We start from the raw sequence: 17,539 nt of genomic DNA on the forward strand, positions 1-17,539 counted from the left end.
TGCTCTCTGGATGGGAAAGGGCAGGATCAGGATGGCTGTCCTATCCAGCTGGTTAACATACTCCACAGCATTGCAGGGTTGATTGTTCAAGCTCTCCCTCTTCTCTCTACTGAGATGGGACATAAAACAGCTGCAGAAAACCTATGCTATGACTGGGGATGACCTTGCTCTGAGAGTGCTGTCAGTACCCTGGAGACCTGGGCGCAGTTGCTGTCTCCATGTTAGACTGTGCATGTTGCCTCAGCTAAGTCCCCTTCCCTTGGTGCCTCCTCTATGGGCAGCAAATGCTCCTTCCCACCCTTTATCTCTGGGATCCTCAGCCTTCACAGGAAGATATGGTCTCACTGTGTCTGTGCAAAGCCTACACTGTGCCCCAGTTGGCACAACCTTAACACTGCACAGACTGATGTGCTCAGCATTTTAAATATTAATCGGACGTCTGAGAAGTGGGCTCTGTGACACTGAAGGTAAGTGTTTACTATAGGTAAACCCACTTTAGCGAGAAGTTCAATGCTTTCTGAACTAGATCTGAAATCAAAGGTTAGCCGCAATTACACGCAAGAACAACTCGACCAGAAGGGGAAAATTCGAGGGGAGGTGGGGCTGAGTGATCGTGGGAGGTGCTGGGAGAGCCGAGAATGAAGACGTGGATCCGAGTCGCCACCTTGTGACTGCTCGAGCCACTTCCTCGCTGCTGGAGATGGATGGAGCGAGACAGTGTCTCGGCTTTTACGGTCCAAAGCTTTCTTTTTGGGTCCAAACTCCCAGATTTGAGAGTCCGGACCTTCATTTTTAGAGTGTGATAACTTTTTGTGGCATAAACGCTCATTTTTGAGGCGCGAGGCATTAGTTTTGAGCCAACAATCTCATTTTTTTTTGTGTGCAAAACGTCATTTTTAGGGTCCAAAGCCTTATTTGACTGTACAGTCCCTCTTCTCTACTGCCCACAGCCTCATTCTCGGGGCCAAGGCTGCGGTTCTCAATCAGATCCGCTCCAAAAACCCCGGGCGGAGCGAGGGGAGGGCTATGGCTCTCGGTCCCGCCCGGCTCGTGTGAGTAACGCCGGTCCCGGTTCCTCGGATCTCGGTAAATCCTCTCGTCGCTGCTTCTGGATCCCGGTTCTCCCAGTAAGCGACCGCCATCTCCCGGTTGCAGCAGGAGCTGCTTCGGGATCGCTGTCTCTCCAGTGTCCCCGTAGAACTCAGTTCCCCCTTAGAGTTCCAGCTGGCTTCACCAAAACTGAGTCCTCTTGTATGAGATGTGCCTAAGGAGCCCATCCCTGAGTATGGCACGACGACTGGGATCCGAGACCCTGCCTACCCTTGGGGAAAAGGCCCACTGGATTGCTCCTTCCCAGCTGTTCAAGCACTTCTGAGATCAAAGTCCTGCAGTTCCAGGAAATGAAGGTAATGGACAAGAGGAAAAAGTCACTGGTCAGGTCTGTCTGGAGGCCTGGTAGACCCCTTAGTTCTGGTTGAAAGGATAGCAAAATTGACGACTCAGTCTCTTTCTAATGAATGAAGGGTTGGGATAAAGATGGAGAGATCACTCAACAATCAACACCGTGGACAAAATTAATTCAGCTTGGGGAAGATTAATAGAGTTTATCGCTATCTGAGAATAGCACAGTTTGAACTAAAAGCACAAAGTCCAGACAGTTTGCCACGTAAAGCCAGTCTCGATGCCGGGAGCAGCTGGGTCAGCGCTGAAGGGGCTCAGAACCGGGGCTTTGGCCCAACAGACACAACAGACAGAATGGAGCTGGTTTGTATTGCAGTGCCAGGAGCAGCTGTGACTGTGCCTTGCAGGCTCTGCTGTGTGAGGAGGAAGGGCTGGGCAATACCCAGGGACCCTCCCCTGTGCAGCTCTGGCTGCTGCAGCTGCCCTAGGTCAAGGGCTGGTGGTGGGGACGGAAGCAGTCAGGACAGGGGACGCCTCCAGTGCAGGCAGCAATGTGTGGGGCCCCACTGGGTTCTGGGGCCAACAAAAGACAAAGGGAGAGGTGGTGGTGGCACTCAGTGACTCTGCCCTGCCACAGGGCAGGAGCCATATCTACCTGTCTCCTCACTGCAGGATAGAACAGAGGCCCCTCAGCTGCTCCCAAGAAGCCTGGACAGAGAAGCATATGGTACTGCAGGCCTCCAGACCCTGGTCGGGGACTGATGAGATGTGTGAGGTGCAGGTACCCTTGGGCTCAGGTGAGGGTCCTTCTGCCTCGGACACGTCACCTCAGCAGGAGAATCCCATGAGCTTCATCCGTGCCTGCTGCACGCACAGACCCCAGGTAGCGGGCACTTTGTGCTTCCCTGGCTGCCCCTGCCTGGCTGTGCCCAGAGAGTGCCAGGGTCCCCTGATGCCAGCACCTGATGCCAGCTCCCTCCCCACCTCAGGCAGAGGAAGAGAAGCTGAGATTTCTGACCTCTATCCATGCCGTCTTCGAAGCTGCCATTGAGGACCGTGGTGCACATTACTGGCTGTGTGTCTGCCCGCTGGAAGTGACGCAGTGCATTGAGGTAAGGGGAGCACCCCGGGGCTGGGCAGTGGGCACAGCCCTTCCCGCTGCAGGGTTGCTGGGGAGCCCTGGGAACCACGGGGTGCTGGGATGGAGTGCCCGGGCTCTGCCCACCAAGCAGGAGATACCAGCTCGTCCCATCCCACTTCATCCCATCCTGCTGTGCCCTCAGGCGCTGCTGCAGGAGGAGCCCCCCGAGTGCCTGGACACAGAGCTGCGGCAGCAGGCCATGAGCGCCATTGCCGCCATGAGGTACTGCCCCAGCTTCAGCTGCTGTGGTGACACTGGTCCTGGCTGGGGGCCCTGAGCAGGGCAGGCAGCGGGGCACAGAGCGCTGAGCAGTGCATCACATCTCTGCCCTCTCTCTCCTCGCAGCAATTCCGGGTTGCTTCCAGAGGAGCAGAAGAGTGGCCTCCTGCGTGCCTGCCTCGGCAGCATCCTCCACCTCCCTCACCAGGAGGACATGAAGCACCGGGACGCTGCACTCTACATGAAGGTGCATGTGGGCCGGGCTCTGGGGACGCTTCCTGGGCACCACCACCCGGGATGCCCCTCTGCTGCCGGCAGGACGCAGCAGGGAAGGCCGCCCTGACCCCTGTCCTCCTTGCAGACCATGGAAGCCCTGCACCACCTGCTGCAGGTACTGGTGGGCAGCGCCGGTGCCTCTGTCCTCCCGGAGCTGCAGAACATCTTGGAGGTCTGGCTGTGGCAAGGCTGGGATTTTCAGGGACAGTTGCAGGCCGTGAAGGGGGGAGTCGCGCAAGGTCCCCCCAGGGCCCACTGCGGTCAGGGGGTGTGGGCCCGAGGCCGGCCTCTGTGGGATTAGAGGGATGGATGGGGAGCAGTGGAAGGCAGCGGGGCTGCAGCAGGACAGGGATGCAACCACCCACCCCCCACTGCAGCCGGGGAGGGAGCAAAAGGATGAGTGCCCCGTGCTGTGAGCACAGACAGCTTTCCTCTCCACAGCTCCTGCTGCCCTTCACCACGTGCCAGCTGACAGCTGTGGAGGAGAGGGCCATGGCATGCATTGCCAGGCTGCTCACCTTCAGCAACACCTGCTCCTTGCCTGAGGTAGGGAGCCCTGGTGCACACAGCTTTGGTGCCCCCATCCTGGCTCCCCAGACGGAGCCCACCTGTCTCCAGGCTCGCACACAGCCTGTCCTGGGGCCCTGTTGCCCCACTCAGCTGTGCACCTCTCTCCCCAGGTGTGCTCCTGCTTCACAGGAGCCGTGGTGCTCCGGCATCAGTGCACGGAGAACCAACGCTTCCCTGTACTGGGGAAGCTGACCGGACACCTCATCCTGTGCTGCACTTCCACTGATGAGGGGACCAGAGATGAGGCGATGAAGGCTGTCCATCAGCTTTTCATTTTCATCGCCTCCCAGAGTGAGAGGGGCTGTGTTGGGCTGGGTTCCTCCAGACCCCCAGGTGCCCTGGGCCCCTCACTGACACTCTGTCCACTCCTCTGTAGGAATGTGGCTGTGGCAGAAGGATCCCAAGAAGCCACAGCTCCGGGTGCGCTGGCAAACACTGTTCTATGAACAGATTTCCCAAGAGAACAATGCCAGCAAAATCTTCAAGGTAAGGAGACCAATCCCTGAGCCCACAGAAGAGCCCGGGCCTGCAGTGTCAGGAAAAGCACAATGCTGTCCCTGAGCAGCTCTGGTGCCCATAGGGCCCTCACACTCTGGGTATCACCCAGCCTAGCCCCTGCTCCTGGCTCTCCTGAGGCACCTGTCTGTCCGAGCAGCCATTCAGGGGATGAGTCATTCCTCCTCTCCTCCCTCCCACAGATGTTTCTGAGATACCTCCTGTACCCTGAAAGGGTCGATGTCTTCCTCATGGCCATCAAGAGCATGACAGAGCCAAGACTCCACAGCACCGAGCTGGCTGCCCACATGGTGGATGTGCTTGCAGCAGAGGCTCACTTCCCTCCAGGGCAGGTGGGAACCTGATACTGCCACAGCTCCAGCCCTCTGGGCTCTGCTCCTTCCCTGGATCTGGCACTGCGCTTGGCGGGCACGCAGCAGTGGGGGTGGCAGCAGGGCCCTGCTCTGGTGCCATCCCATTCTCACGTGTGTCCCCCTCCAGGTGCAAAAGATGGTGAAGATGATCTACAGCAGCCTGCCTTCCATCAAAGCTGAGCCGGCTCTTGAAAGCCTGGGGAGGGCCCTGCTTGTGCTGGCCAGCAAACACCCGAGGGAGGTGGTTAGGAGCCTGCTGGGCTGCTCCCCAACCTGCACCAGGTACGGGGCCCACAGCCCTCAGGGCTCCTCTCCCCTCCACACCCCAAAGCCGTCAGCCAAGTGGGGGCAGCCACGCTGACAGCCCTGGGAACCCGCAGTGCCGCTGTCACTATGTGGAGGGCAATGCTCTCAGAGCCCCCAGCCGTGGAGAAGGTGCTGCAGGAGCTGCTCCAAGTGCTCACAAATCATTCTCTGTGCCAAATGTCTGCATCCACTGGGGACAGGCCACGTGTCCTCGCCCTGGCTGTGAGTTCCTTACTTGTCCAGCTGAGCCTGAGTCCCTTTCCCTGTCCACTCCCAAGCCTTGTTGCTGCCCTGGGGCACTGGGATACTTTCTGCAGGCAGCAAGGACCATCCCTGAGCTATTGCAGCTGCCTCTCATCCTGAAGGAGGCAGAAACCATTTTCCCCCAGCTCTTCCTGGCCCTCCTCTACCAAGTGTCCTTCACCACGGAGCTGACACTGCAGGAGGTGGGAATCTTCTGGGAGGAGCACCGGCAGGACCAGCTCACCCCCGTCAGGTGCCACATCCCCACTCCCCTGATGCATCCAGGGACCCGGTGCTGGGGCTCCCAGTGCGACCCGCACCATTCTCCACCTGCAGGGCCGCGGTGCACTCCCTGAAAGTGCTGCTCTGCAGTGTGGGCCTCCAGAGGCAGATGGAGGCCATTCAAGAGGGGGGTGGCTGGGACGCGCTTCTCAGCGCCGTGACCCACCTCCAGGGTGTGCAGGTGGTGGCCAGGTGAGAGCCCTTCCCTGCGGTTGCTAGGGGTGTTCCCAGTTCTCGGACAAAATGCTGCCACAGCAGCAGAGCCCGTGGCCCCCGGGGCAGCGTGAGAGCGGCGTGAAGCCAGGAGAGCTGCGCCCGCCCGGCTCGGGGCTGACGGTGCCTTCTCACCCTTGCCAGGGTGATGAGGGAGCTGCCCAGAGCTCTGCGCGTCCCCATCTTCCACCAGCTGGTCGAGCTGCTCAGCACCAAGTTCTGCTCCGGGGAGACGGTGGCCACGGTCTTCCTCGTTGAGGTGAGCAGCGGCTGCAGAAGCAGCGAACGTGGGGCTGCGGGACCTCCGCAGCAGCCCTGCCGCCCTCGGGCCGGGCGTGGCCGCGCCCCGCCGTCCTTGCCCCGAGCCGGTGGCCGGATCCAGCGCTAAGAGCCGCGCGTGTCTCAGATGCTGCAGTGCGCGGACCTCGGCGAAGAGCTGCGCCGCGTCGTGAGCGTCTTCAGCACCCACCTGCAGAGCCGGAGCGCGGGCACGCAGCAGCTGGTGCTCAGGGGCGTCCTGCAGCTCAGCAAGAGGCAGGACACGGTGAGCAGGGGCAGCTCTCCGCTCAGCCCCTCGCTGCCCGCTGCCCTCGGGCTGTGTGGGACCGCCCTGCCTGCCGGCCCCGCGCCGTCCCGCGGCCGCTGGAGCGCTTCCGCGCCGGCGACGGTCTCCGCCGTACCAAAAGAGAGGGACGTTTTTCCCGCAGGCGAGGAAAATGCTCGGCCTGCTGCCGTGCATCACGAAGCAGCTGCAGGACGCGGATAGCGGTGCCCGCGCCGTGGCCCTGCCGGTGCTCAGCACCCTGCTGCGGCTTCTGGAGGGGAGGAAGCTCAGCCTCGCGGCTCTGGAGCTGGCCGGCAATCTCCCGGCGCTCTTCGAGGACGTAAGGGGAGCAGGGAGCCCGGCTCGCTAGGGATGTGGCAGCGACCTCAGCGTGCCCGGGCCCACTACATCGGCGGTGCTGGCCCTGCTCGCCGTGGGCTTGGAGCTGCCGGCCCCGACGTCCTTCCTTCCTCCCTCGCAGGAGTCCGGCACGGTGCGGCAGCTCTCCATCCACCTCTTCCTCGACACGCTGAGCTTTGTGGAGGGCAGAGAAAAGAAGAAGATGCGGAAGGAGGTGTACAGGAGCCTGGTCTCGCTGTGTTTGCACCTGCACGATGAGGAAGAGAGCGTGGCCAAGGTGGGAACTGCGTTCCTTTGGGGACGGCGATGATGCACCCACGGTATCCCCCCGACACAGGGGTACCGCAGCCCGTGGTGGTGTCAGCCCCTGCTGCCGTGTCCTCCCCGTGGAGGGGCACTGGGGGACGCGGGCTTTGCTGCCGCTTGGGCTGCAGTGGCATCTCAGCTGTCTGGCAGGCCTCCCAGGAAGCCTTCCTTGGTGCCGCACGGTTCCTGCGCTGGAGGCGGCTGGAGCACCTGGCAGAGATGGCACAGTTCTCGCAGATCAGCGAGTGCATGGTACGCACGTTCCCACACCCAGGGACAGGGCCAGGGCCTCCCTGAGCTGACCCTGTGCCTTTCCTTCTCCAGTTGGCCGAGAGGAGGAAGAGTGCAGGACAGGACTACCTGGGCCAGAGCCTGCTCTACCTACAGAGCCCGCAGGAGTCCCTGCGGCGGGAGGCTGCGAGGTTCATCGGTGAGCCACGAGACTGAGGTTCCCCTGTCCCCAGCCCTCAGTGCTGCACCCAGGGAGCAGCTGGGGTCGCTGAACATATGACCACAGAGCTCATTGGGAGGCACGAGACCCCGACGACGCGGTCCCAGTGGTGGCGGTTTGGGCAGTGCTGACCCCGCAGGACAGAGCCCGGTGTCCTCTGGCAGCTCTGCAGGGCACCGTGCATGGCTGTGCTCTGGTGGAATGGGAGGACCCTGCGGCTCATGCCCCACATGGAGGAGGAGGGTTCTCCCTCTGGGACATCGGGGTGAGCAACTTTTTACATCGTCTGATATAGGACAAGGAGTGACAATTTTAAACTGTAAGAGGAGAAATGGAGGGGAACTGCAAGGAAGAAATTCTTTGCTCAGAGGGCAGTGAGATGTTGGCACTGCTGCCCAGAGTGTCCATCCCTGGAGGTGCCCCAGGCCATGGAGGAGCCCTGGGCAGCCTGAGCCAGGGGAGCAGCCAGCCCACAGCAGGGGTGGAACTGGGGGGTTGTGAAGTCCCTACCACCCCAACTGTGCTGTGATTGACCATGAGCAAGGCCGGCTGCACCACTCTGGGCTTTGTGCACAGCTCGTTTGCAGTTCCTGGGGCAGGGAAGGCTTCCTGGGGTTATATTCTCTGCATCACCATCTCCTCAGGCCACAAGTACCTGCTGTGGTAATGGGACGCAGGTGCTGCCACGTGCTGTCACCTGTGATGCTTGGCCCTATCCCCACGTTGTCACAAATCTCTGATGCAGGAAGGCAGGTGGAGGTCCCTTCCCTGGAGGTTGCAAGTGCCCAGGGGCCACCAGTGAACCTTTTGTGACTGGGATTCTGTGTTACACAGGACCCTGCTGTGTGCTCACAGATACTGTTCATTGTCAGTTTGTGCAGGGCGTCTACCAGCTGCATCCAGCCCACCAAGGAGCAGCGCACAGCATCAGGCACCGAAGTCCACTCAGTGGCAAAAAAAGAAAAAAGAAAAAAAAATAGAAAACACAAACAAAAAAAACCCCACTTTATTTACATAAATTATATATAAAATAAAAACAGAACAGAATCTTGGGCACAGAAAAAATCTACTCTTAAAAAGGGGCAAGGCTTGTCTCCCTGGGGCCCCATCACTCAACAGCAGTCTGGGCCCCTCACCAGGTGCTGCCAGGGTCTGCAGTGCCCCGAGGCACGGAGCAGGAATTTGGGGTGCGGGGCTTCCATCTCACCATGGGCCAGGAGGATGGAATGCTTCTCAGGGACAGGGCATGGCTGGGATCCTGCAAACCCGGGAGTAAAAATGAGGAGGAAAAGTGCCATGGGTGCAAGTGTGGGGGTCCAGGTGTGCTGGGGAAGCTGATGTGACAGTTGGCTCATCTGAGGGGGGTGTGACATTGGAGAGAAAGCAGGGTGGGTGAGGGCAGCGTGCTGTTAGTGTGGCTCTGAGTGGAGGTGGGGGCATGGCTCAGGGCAAGCAAAGCATGATGAGCAGTGTGGCTCAGTGCAAGGGAGCTGGGGATGGGGCCATGCACCACTGATGGGCACAAGAGACAAGCGAGTGGGCTCGGGCTGAGCTGGGGGCTGCCTTCCTGCTCCTCCAGCCCCTGCTCTGGGGCTGCTCCTCTCTGTGAGGAGATGGGCTGGAGCATGGCCTCCCACCAGACTTCACAAGGACGACGTCGTGGAGTCCACCGCCTCGCGGCCATTGCACACTGTGGGCACGTACTGTGAGGCTGAGCCTGGAGGGGAAGGCAGCAGTTATTGAGGGGGGGGGGGGCTCCAGCAGCATCATCACCCACCTTGGGTGTCCCAATACAGTGACAGACCCCCAGGAGCAGCAGTGGGGTGGAAGGCTTGGGATGGGGCATCTGATCCCTTGGGTGCTGCAGTATCCCTACATCCCACTGCCCTGGTCCCCCTCCCAGCTGTCCCCCTGCCCATCCCCAGCCCAGCACTGCTCACCGTGGGACTGGCTGGAGCTGGCAGCTGCCATGCTGAAGCGTGCCGTGCCCACGCGGTGGCTGGCCACGTTCTTCTGCGGCTGGAAGAGTATGATGTGGAGCTTAGGGGTGAACAGGCAGCCAAGGACCACCGTGCCGCTGAGGCTCACAGAGATGCACATAGTGGTGGTCTGCACCTGGAGGCAGAGGGGTGAGCGTCATGCACTATGGACGCGGGCAAGAGCATGGATGAGGCCCTCATCAGCCCTTCCCCAGACCCTCCCAGCCCTGTACAGCCCAAATCATGCAGGCTGCTCCAGTTGGGTCCCACAGGAGTCCCCAGAACTCGGGCTCTTACTCGGTAGTCGCTGGAGGTCACGTAAAAGATGGGCAGGAAGGCCAGCCAGATGATGCAGGTCGTGTACATGGTGAACCCAATGAACTTGGCCTCATTGAAGTTTTCAGGGCATTTCCGCGTCTTGAAGGCATAGACCGTGCACAGGACAATCAAGAGGACGTTGTAGGTGAGCGAAATGAGCATGTTGGAGTCACGGTTGTTGCACTTGAGGGTGACGATGTACCTCTTGTCAGGCTCGGTCTCCTTGCCTGTGCCAGGGGCCTCCACCAGCAGCCAGATGATGACGATGATCAGCTGGCAGGAGATGAGGGCCATGCAGATGACCACCTGTGATGTGGGGCTTATGAAGCGAGGGCGCTGGACCCCCTCTTTCACCCCACTGAATATCCTGGCAATGCGATTTGTTTTGGTCAAGAGGGCTGAATAGCAGACAGCAAAGGATGTGCCCAGCCCCAGGCGCCGGAGTGTGCACACCTCAGTGGAAGGCTTTGCAATGAAGATGAAGGTCATGCTGTAGCACATGAGGACCCCAGTCAAGAGAATGTAACAGAGCTCCCGTCCAGAGGCCTTCACAATGGGAGTGTCATTGTTCTTCATGAAGACTCCAAAAACAAAGAGAGTAGAGATAAATCCCAAGCAAGAGATAGTGACGGGACCGATGGCCCAGACATCTCGCCAACGGATGTACTGCTGGGGCAACTCATAGCAGCCATTCAGGGTCTCATTGGGCCAGTAACCCAAGCCGCAGTCCATGCAGGTGAACTCATCCAGTAGGTACTCGTAGGGCTGGCAGGGGATGCAGATCCAGCAGCAGATGTCTCCAGGCTGCATGCTCTTTATCTCATTCTTCTTGCAGGGGTCACTGCACTGGGACACTGGGATGGATGTCTCTGCCCAGGGGATGAGGCTGGTGTTGAGGATGAGCCCCTCCGCCCAGTAGCCCACCTTCTGGTACCGGTACCGCCCGTCCATGCGGTGGTAGTTGAAGATATTGTAGCGCCCAATCCCGTCACCGTAGCGGTCAAATCGAACAACACTCTCAGTGTCTTCTGGCCTGAATGGAGCTGGAGGGAGGAGAAGGGGAGATGGTCACTGTCTGGAGAGCTGGTCCATGTGGCCATGGGGTGGGAGCACACTTGCTCCCACAGGGATGCACTGGGGAGACACAGCCCACCATGGCCAAGTGTCTATTTCCAACCAGTCCCTTGCCTTCATGCCCAGAATGCAGCATTATGCTTTCTGATCGTGAAAGTAGTGGTGCAGAATGCTCTCACCATCCGTGGCAGCCCCTAGCCATGCTGCAGGGCAAAGTGGGGGGGGTCTGCATAGCTGTGCAGCATCACTGCCCCCAAAACCTCCATGGCTCTGAGTGGTACATGGGGGTCAGCCCAGCCCAGAGGGGATAACGGTTCTGATTGACCCCAGACCTGTGTGCTCCTGATTGAGGCTCTCCCTCCAGCTTAGTCTCTGAGAGGTGGCTAAATCAATCACAGAGCAAATGGCTGAGGTCTCCAAGGAGAGACCGAGACCTCAAGGAGGAGATGGAGCATTAGTGAGAGTGTGATCTCCTTGCTCCTCCCTGCCCCTCCACCATTCAGCTGTGCAGCCAAGCCCCATCTCCACCTCTGGACTCACCGTCAAAATTAACATTGAGCATGAAGTCCTTGTAAAACCTCTTGCCATTGACGGGCTTCATGGAGTCGCAGAGCTTGGTGGTGTTGGGGCACAGTGCCCGGTGCATGTTATGAAGCGAGTGAGCCATGGCGTAGACGGCATTGACCACGAAGGTGATCTTGGACTCTGGCTCAAACTTGCCCATCCTTAGGGAGTGCCGGCTGCAGTCCTGCATGTGGAGGCTGCACTTGAACTTTTGCTCCCAAAACTCACGGAACCAGGGATTTCGGCTGTTATTGTAGGGGTGGAGGTTGAGGAAATAGGTGGCGAATTCCTGGATGGGGTACGCTGCCAGCTCGATGGTGATGGCTCCCTCTGCCACCGCCTCGCTCCCCGCCACCACGCTCTCCAGGGCTCCCCAGCCATCACTGGCCACCCACACGAAGGAGACGTTGGCTCTGTGTGCGGCTGCCAGCAGCTCCCGGGCATCCTCACTGCGGGTGAAGAGCACGACCACCTTGGCATTGGGCTTCTGCAGCAGCGCCCGCACCACGCCGTCGTAGGTCTTCTTGTTCATGGAGCGTCCCACCTTCTCTGAGGTGGCGATGCAGATGTTGCGCATGCGGGCTTCTTGCTCGAAAGCCTCAATGCCCGTCTCGCCATAGTCGCCCTCTGAGGCCACTGTGGAGACGTAGGTCCAGTTGAAAAAGCGAAGGATCTCCGACATGGCTTTGGCCTGGTAGAAGTCGGGTGGGACGGTGCGGGCGAAGTAGTCGTAGCGGGACTTGTCACTGAGCTTGGCGCTGGTGGAAGCATAGCTGATCTGCGGGATCTGGAAGAGCCGCAGCAGGTTGGCGACCTGTGTGGAGGGGAGAGGTGAGCACAGCCAGTGGGGATGTGGCTCCGTGAGGAGCATCCCCTGGGAGCACTGCTCCTAGACACGGTGGGTGGCCAACCGGTGGGGGCTGGGGGACCTGGTGCCCAGCGGTCAGATGGAAACAGATTGCCCAAGCCCCCAGTCCTGTGTTGGATCACAAAGAATTGTGGTCATCCCAGGGCTGGAGCGTAATGCTATTCCCTGGGCACCTGGCCAAGGACAAGATGGAAGAGGTGGTGGGGAGGTCCCTGTGTGACCACGACCACCAGACATTGTAGGACTGGAGAGCCTGGCCATGGCCAGCCATTGGTGCCTAGCACAGGGCCCTGGCATCATTTACTTGCAGAGGTTTCTCACTCCATGATCCCTGTGTTCCTGCTCCTTGCAGCCTCCACTCACTTCTCTTTTTCTTTTGTTATTATTTTTATTAATATTTTATACATCCCCCTCTGAGATTCAGGGCAGGGAGTAAAAGGATTCATGGCAAACACCGAAACTCCACTGCAGGAGACCGGAGTGATGCTCATCTACAAGGACAAAGCTGGTGCCCTCAGGGCTGGGGGGGCACAGTGGGCACTGTCCCACCGAGCCCCGTGGGCCTGGCACCGCCACTGACTGCCATGGCCACTCCTTCCCCTCATTATCTTCAAAAGGGGGAGAGCCCCACTAATGAGGGCCATTAGAAGCCATGGCTCTCGCAGCCCTCGTGCAGCTCTGCTTCCCATGCAGGAGATGCAGCTTAATTAACGTGGACAAGCGCTTTTAGCAGTAAAACGCCCTAATGGCACAAAAGTCCCAGAGGGCAGCGTTGCTGTGGGGACGTGGGGCTGTCACCGTCCGGAGACTCCATTGCAGCCCAGGTCCAGGGTCCCCCTGTCTCCTGCGGGGTTTTCAGGGCCATTCTAACATCAGAAGGTGCCGCTGCCCCCTGGGGGCATTCTACACCCAACCACATACCTGGACCATGACCCATGAAGACACAGGTGAGCTGGCCTGTACTCCCTGGGAACATCTGATCCCAAAATCCAATCCCAACCTGTGGCACTGCCACTGAGGCCACCCATGTTCTGTCCCTGCAATGGACACCAGCACGGCTGTAGCCATGGCCATCCAGGCGTGGTGGCGTGGGCAGCTGGTGCGGAGGGCACTGCTGGTGGCAGTGGGTGAGCAACCAGCAGCGGGAGCAGGCCTGTGTCTCGGGCATGGGTGATGCAGACAGAGTACAGGCGCTGCCAGGAGGCCGCCCGCACCATCCAGACCTGCTGGTGGGAGTATGTGCAGCGCCACAACCACACCAAGGATGTGGATCTGCACACTGACATCGTTCTGGGCATTCCAAGGGACTGTGGAGCACACAGTGAATAAAGCACCATTGCTGTGGAGGGATGGCCACCCATGTGGATGCTGACCCCTCTGTTTGTGGCCAGTGGGGCCGGGAGCACTGCAGCAAACAAATGGCTCCGCCTGAGGAGCTGATTTCCCCCCACTGCTGCCGGATGGGGCAGCATCCCATGGCACAGGGCTGGTGCACACCCACCCAGCCCCAAGCAGCCTGGAATGGGTGCTTCCCTTAACAGATGCTGGGCTTGACACACAGCCCAGCAGAGAAGTGGGGCCAAGGAAGAGGATGGGCTCCCTGCTCCCCCAGCTGCAGGAAGTCCCTACCCAGTGAGGGCTGAGGTTTGGCAGCCCTGCAGCCAGCCTATGCCCTCTGCCACTTCTGCCCGCAGCCCAGGCTCTTATTTTGCATGGGGTACCTGGATGGAAACATCGCTGTAGGAGCCCCCGATGACACCAGTGATGGCCGTGGGCACGTCATCGTGGACGGCATAGGAGCCATCAGGGCAGATGTGCTCAGAGCCATCCACCCTGGTCAGGGATGCGCGGACGAAGTCGAGTGACTGCTCGAGAGCATAGGTGTCCTTGGAGCAGGTGTCGAGGATGTGGGCACCCAGCCTCACACCCGGCAGGATGCTCGGGTCCTTGTTGATCTCATCCAGTGCAAAGAGCATGGCCTCGAGGCGCTGGATGCCCCGGTGCTCATTGATTTTGCCACAGTCTTCACTCCCCACTCCTTTTTCATGGACGGGGAAAAGCCCCCCAATGACCAGGTCCCCCTCTGTGCTGATCTCTTTCTTGCCGGTGGGGCCGTGCCCAGCAGCCAGGCAGGAAGCCAGGTGCATCAGCCACAGCCAGGCAGCAATGGGGACCGCCATGGGGTGCGCCGGTGCTGGCTGGGGACCTGCACGCCCTGTGTCACCCAGCACTACCCTTTAAGGTGTGGGCAGCCAGGGCCCCGGCAGCGGGTGTGGGGACGGAGCAGCGTGGTGGTGGCAGGGAGCTGTGTTGCTCTGGTGGAGCCCTCAGCGCCTGGAAAAGCAAAGGGAAAAGGCACTGTGTTGACAGATCATGGGATGAGCTGAGGCTGTCCACCTGGACGCTGCGAGAAGATGCTCGGGGCAGCCGAGCCAGGGCAGCATGCAGGTGCTTTGTGTCCCCACCAGCCCACATTCTCCCCCAGGAGGGATACCCACAGAGAGCGCTGAGCAGATGTGACAGCTCCAGCAGCAACACAGGACCTGCAGGATGCAGCAAGTGACACAGATGCAGGCAGACACGCAGGGCCACTCTGGCTGCCCAGCTCCCCAGGACGAGCTGGCATGTGCAGAAGGGCAGGCAATCTGCGCTGCAGCAGTTCCAGGCAGTGCAGCTTAGGAGGAGGTCAGCTTTTCTGGCCTGAGGGAAAGGTACCAGGGATGTCACCCAGTGGCTGGGACATCACTCAGAGCAGGTACTGAGGCAGACCTGATGCCAGATAGTAGCCCCCTGATCCCAGTGCCACCTGCTCGGCCAGGGCCAGGTGCTCCATCCCAATGCAAGGGGCACAGCTATGCTCCCATCCCATCCAGGCCTCAAGCCCCATCCCTGCTGGGTGCCGTCTCCATCCTGCAGTGCTCTAGAGGCTGTTCTCTCACCACCGCCCCTTCCTTCCTCGAACACTAAATTCAGAGATTTCAGTAGAAGTAAGAGCCAGGTTTGCTGGCTCCCTCTGCATAAACCACGGAGGAGCTGGGGAATCAAAGGCTTTTGCAACAGACAGGCCTTTTTTTGGCAGTAAATGAGGTCCCCTCAGAGATGAGTTGTCTTTTCCCACACCATGAGAGAGATTTGTTTCCCATTTAAAGTCAGCTGCTGGAATCCCACAAGGCCAGGATTTCAGGGGCTGTGAAAGAAGGGGACCCCCCCAGCCTGACAGCCAAAGCCTCATGTGGCTGCAGATCACGGGGAACTCCAGGTGAGACCCATAGGAGGAAGGGCACCTTCAGCTCTCCCAAAGGGCACTCTCAAAATCATCAGCTCCATCAGGGAGACAGAGATTGCTGCGGCCATTCCTGGAGCTGAAGCTGACATGGTGCTGGGGGGAGATCGGCCCCTGGGGACATCTGGAGGACATCTGGGGGTGTGAAGCACCTGACTGGGCAGGGCCACAGCTGTCCCAGTGGCCACGGTGTGCTGGGAAGGCTCTGACAGCTCACATCTGCTTCCAACCTCCCCCTACCCAAAAGCATCAGCAATCAGAGATATTTACAGAGCACAGTTGGTCCTGTGCCCCACAGAGCACCCTGACACCTGCATACCAAGACCCTGGCTGCTGCCCTGCTTTCAGGAGAGGATGCACGTTCAGCTGCGTCCACGCAGCTTTGCGGTCAGGACCCTGCCCTGGGACAGCAGAGTGCTTGCAGGTGTGCAGCCATGCAAGGTGCATGGACAAGCACCGTGCGGGAGCTTGCACACCAACACCATGCACTCTGGGCATGCCCGTGCAGGGGTACCGTGTATACCTACGCCTGCAGCATGTGGGTAACAGGCCCATGCCCCACACACGTCCACAGAGGTGTGCACTCCACACGTGTGTACAAGAGCGGCACGTTGCAGCGCACGCATGTTGTGTGGCCACACATCCATGTGCGCAGCGCTGGGAGCAGGGTGACACCTGGAAGCGCCTCCATCACCTCCCCCCTCGGGCTCACCCCGTACACTGCAGCCACCGGCCTCCCCTCGTCCAGCCGGGGGAAGCGGGAGGGGGAGGACGCAAAGAAGAGCGGCCGGCAGAGCTTCAGGGTGAGCCTGCCCCGCGCCAGCCCCGCGTGCTCGGGGAGAATGCGGGGCCACCCGCGCACCCAGCCGGCCCAAAGTCCCCGGAGCAGCGAGCGAAGGGCAGGCGGGGGCTGTCCCCGCACCTGCCGGGCTATTACCTCCGCGCCCCGGTGCCGCGCTCCCGGAGCCGCATCCGGACGGGCTGGTGGCCACGGCGCCGTCTCCGGGGCTCGCAGCGAAGCTCCCGAGGAAGCCGCGGCCCCCGGCTCCGCTCCCATCCCGCCGTCCCGCGACTCCCGGCGCCGGCTGCGGGCACTGATCGCCCCGACGGCTCCGGGAGCCGCCGACCCCCGCTCCCCGGGCACCGCCGCTCGCGCTGCCCGAAGCCACTGGGACGGGCACGGCGGAGACGCGGGGTCCGCAGCCCTTACCTGGGCCCGGCGGGACCGCGCCGGGAACCGGTGCCGGTGCCGCGGATGCTTCGGAGCCGCTGCCGCCGCCCGCCTCCCGCCGCCGCCTCTGACACTCCGCCAGCCCCAGCCCGGCGGAGCCGCTCCGCCCCCGGCCCCCGCCCCGGCTCGGCCCCGGGCGGCGGCACCCCGCGGGCAGCGGCCGGGACACGGGCAGGGCGGGCGGCACGGAGCGACCTCCCGGGGCTCAGTTCGGCCCCCGCGCCCCCAGCCGCCCCCGCCGAGCGCGGGGGTCCCATCCTCGGCAGCAGCCCCGCGGCCCACGCCCGGCACCCAAGCGCCAAGCCCTGGGTGATGCTCTCCGGGTTCCCCCCTTCAACTCGCAATGCAGTCTCCAGGAAGGTAGCTCGGACTGGAGTTAGGGTTTGGGGGATCAAAATGGACTCTCACCGTTTGCCCAAATCCTTCCCGGAGCCCTTCAGCCGCCCAGCGTCCCTCTTTGCTGTGTCTGCTCCACAGCTCAGCTGGCCCCAGCTCCCAGCAGACCTGATCTGCAGGCATCACCCATGTTTCGGGACGTGGGGACATAACCCAGGACAACCACAACAAAGCCCCCCACCTTCCCCCCCTCCCTCCCAGCTCTCCTGCAGCACCAGGACTCCACTGCTCCCACCACTGGATGGAGTGGGGCAGCGGCAGCAGTAGCAGGTGCCTTTGCTTGGGGGGAGATCAGAGCGGGACTGGCACAGCCAAGACCCAAAGTCCCAGTCCAGCACACGAGGCTTGCTCGGTCCCGGCACCCAGCGGCAACCACATCCCACCAGGACTCATCCTGCCCACTGCTGCTTCAGCATTTCTGGCAGCAAAGATCCCCCCAGCCCCCGCTTTCCATGGGGTTAAGGGACAAGTGGGGTTAGGAGCTGCTGTCTGTCTCCGGTCCCCACAGAGTCTCAGCCAGGCATGAATATTTCAGGGGGCTTGGCTGTTTTGTAATAACCAGCAATAAAGATAAACACCAGGAAGAGCGATATTTTTCCATGTGGGCTGGAGAAGTTTAATATTTTATCACTCAGAGCACAAAAT

At 60.6% G+C, this 17,539-nt stretch overlaps 2 protein-coding genes across 4 annotated transcripts; one reads left to right on the plus strand and one right to left on the minus strand.

Annotated features, from left to right (window-relative positions):
* The first annotated feature begins 2,759 nt into the window (after nucleotides 1–2,759).
* LOC136057129 (maestro heat-like repeat-containing protein family member 7) lies at nucleotides 2,760–8,788 on the plus strand. The gene is made up of 19 exons (XM_065749696.1): nucleotides 2,760–2,764; nucleotides 2,888–3,014; nucleotides 3,123–3,209; nucleotides 3,479–3,583; nucleotides 3,718–3,898; nucleotides 3,984–4,093; nucleotides 4,306–4,455; nucleotides 4,604–4,758; nucleotides 4,857–5,004; nucleotides 5,100–5,278; nucleotides 5,362–5,499; nucleotides 5,665–5,779; nucleotides 5,927–6,064; nucleotides 6,228–6,404; nucleotides 6,546–6,701; nucleotides 6,881–6,982; nucleotides 7,055–7,160; nucleotides 7,221–7,446; nucleotides 8,054–8,788. Exons 1-18 carry the CDS (start codon nucleotides 2,760–2,762, stop codon nucleotides 7,310–7,312), a joined length of 2,271 nt encoding a protein of 756 aa, XP_065605768.1. The 3' UTR covers nucleotides 7,313–7,446; nucleotides 8,054–8,788.
* Nucleotides 8,789–8,794: 6 nt separating this feature from the next.
* GRM2 (glutamate metabotropic receptor 2) lies at nucleotides 8,795–14,194 on the minus strand. Of its 3 annotated transcripts, XM_065749852.1 has the most exons (6): nucleotides 13,706–14,080; nucleotides 11,093–11,930; nucleotides 10,403–10,521; nucleotides 9,458–9,577; nucleotides 9,122–9,296; nucleotides 8,795–8,898 (listed from the first exon to the last, which is right to left on the minus strand). In XM_065749852.1, the coding sequence occupies exons 1-6, from the start codon at nucleotides 13,958–13,960 to the stop codon at nucleotides 8,825–8,827; spliced, it is 1,581 nt and encodes a 526-aa protein (XP_065605924.1). In that variant the 5' UTR covers nucleotides 13,961–14,080; the 3' UTR covers nucleotides 8,795–8,824. The 3 variants fall into 3 exon arrangements, with proteins under 3 accessions (XP_065605924.1, XP_065605923.1, XP_065605925.1); XM_065749851.1 differs by having other exon boundaries at nucleotides 9,458–10,521; nucleotides 13,706–14,194; XM_065749853.1 differs by lacking the exons at nucleotides 8,795–8,898; nucleotides 9,458–9,577; nucleotides 10,403–10,521 and having other exon boundaries at nucleotides 9,192–9,296; nucleotides 13,706–14,077.
* Nucleotides 14,195–17,539: the final 3,345 nt, after the last annotated feature.

The sequence above is a fragment of the Cyrtonyx montezumae genome, unplaced genomic scaffold (genome assembly GCF_038088225.1).
Source record: "Cyrtonyx montezumae isolate F1298 unplaced genomic scaffold, pur_monq_1.0 scaffold_6, whole genome shotgun sequence".
In the NCBI taxonomy this organism is placed as follows: domain Eukaryota; kingdom Metazoa; phylum Chordata; class Aves; order Galliformes; family Odontophoridae; genus Cyrtonyx; species Cyrtonyx montezumae.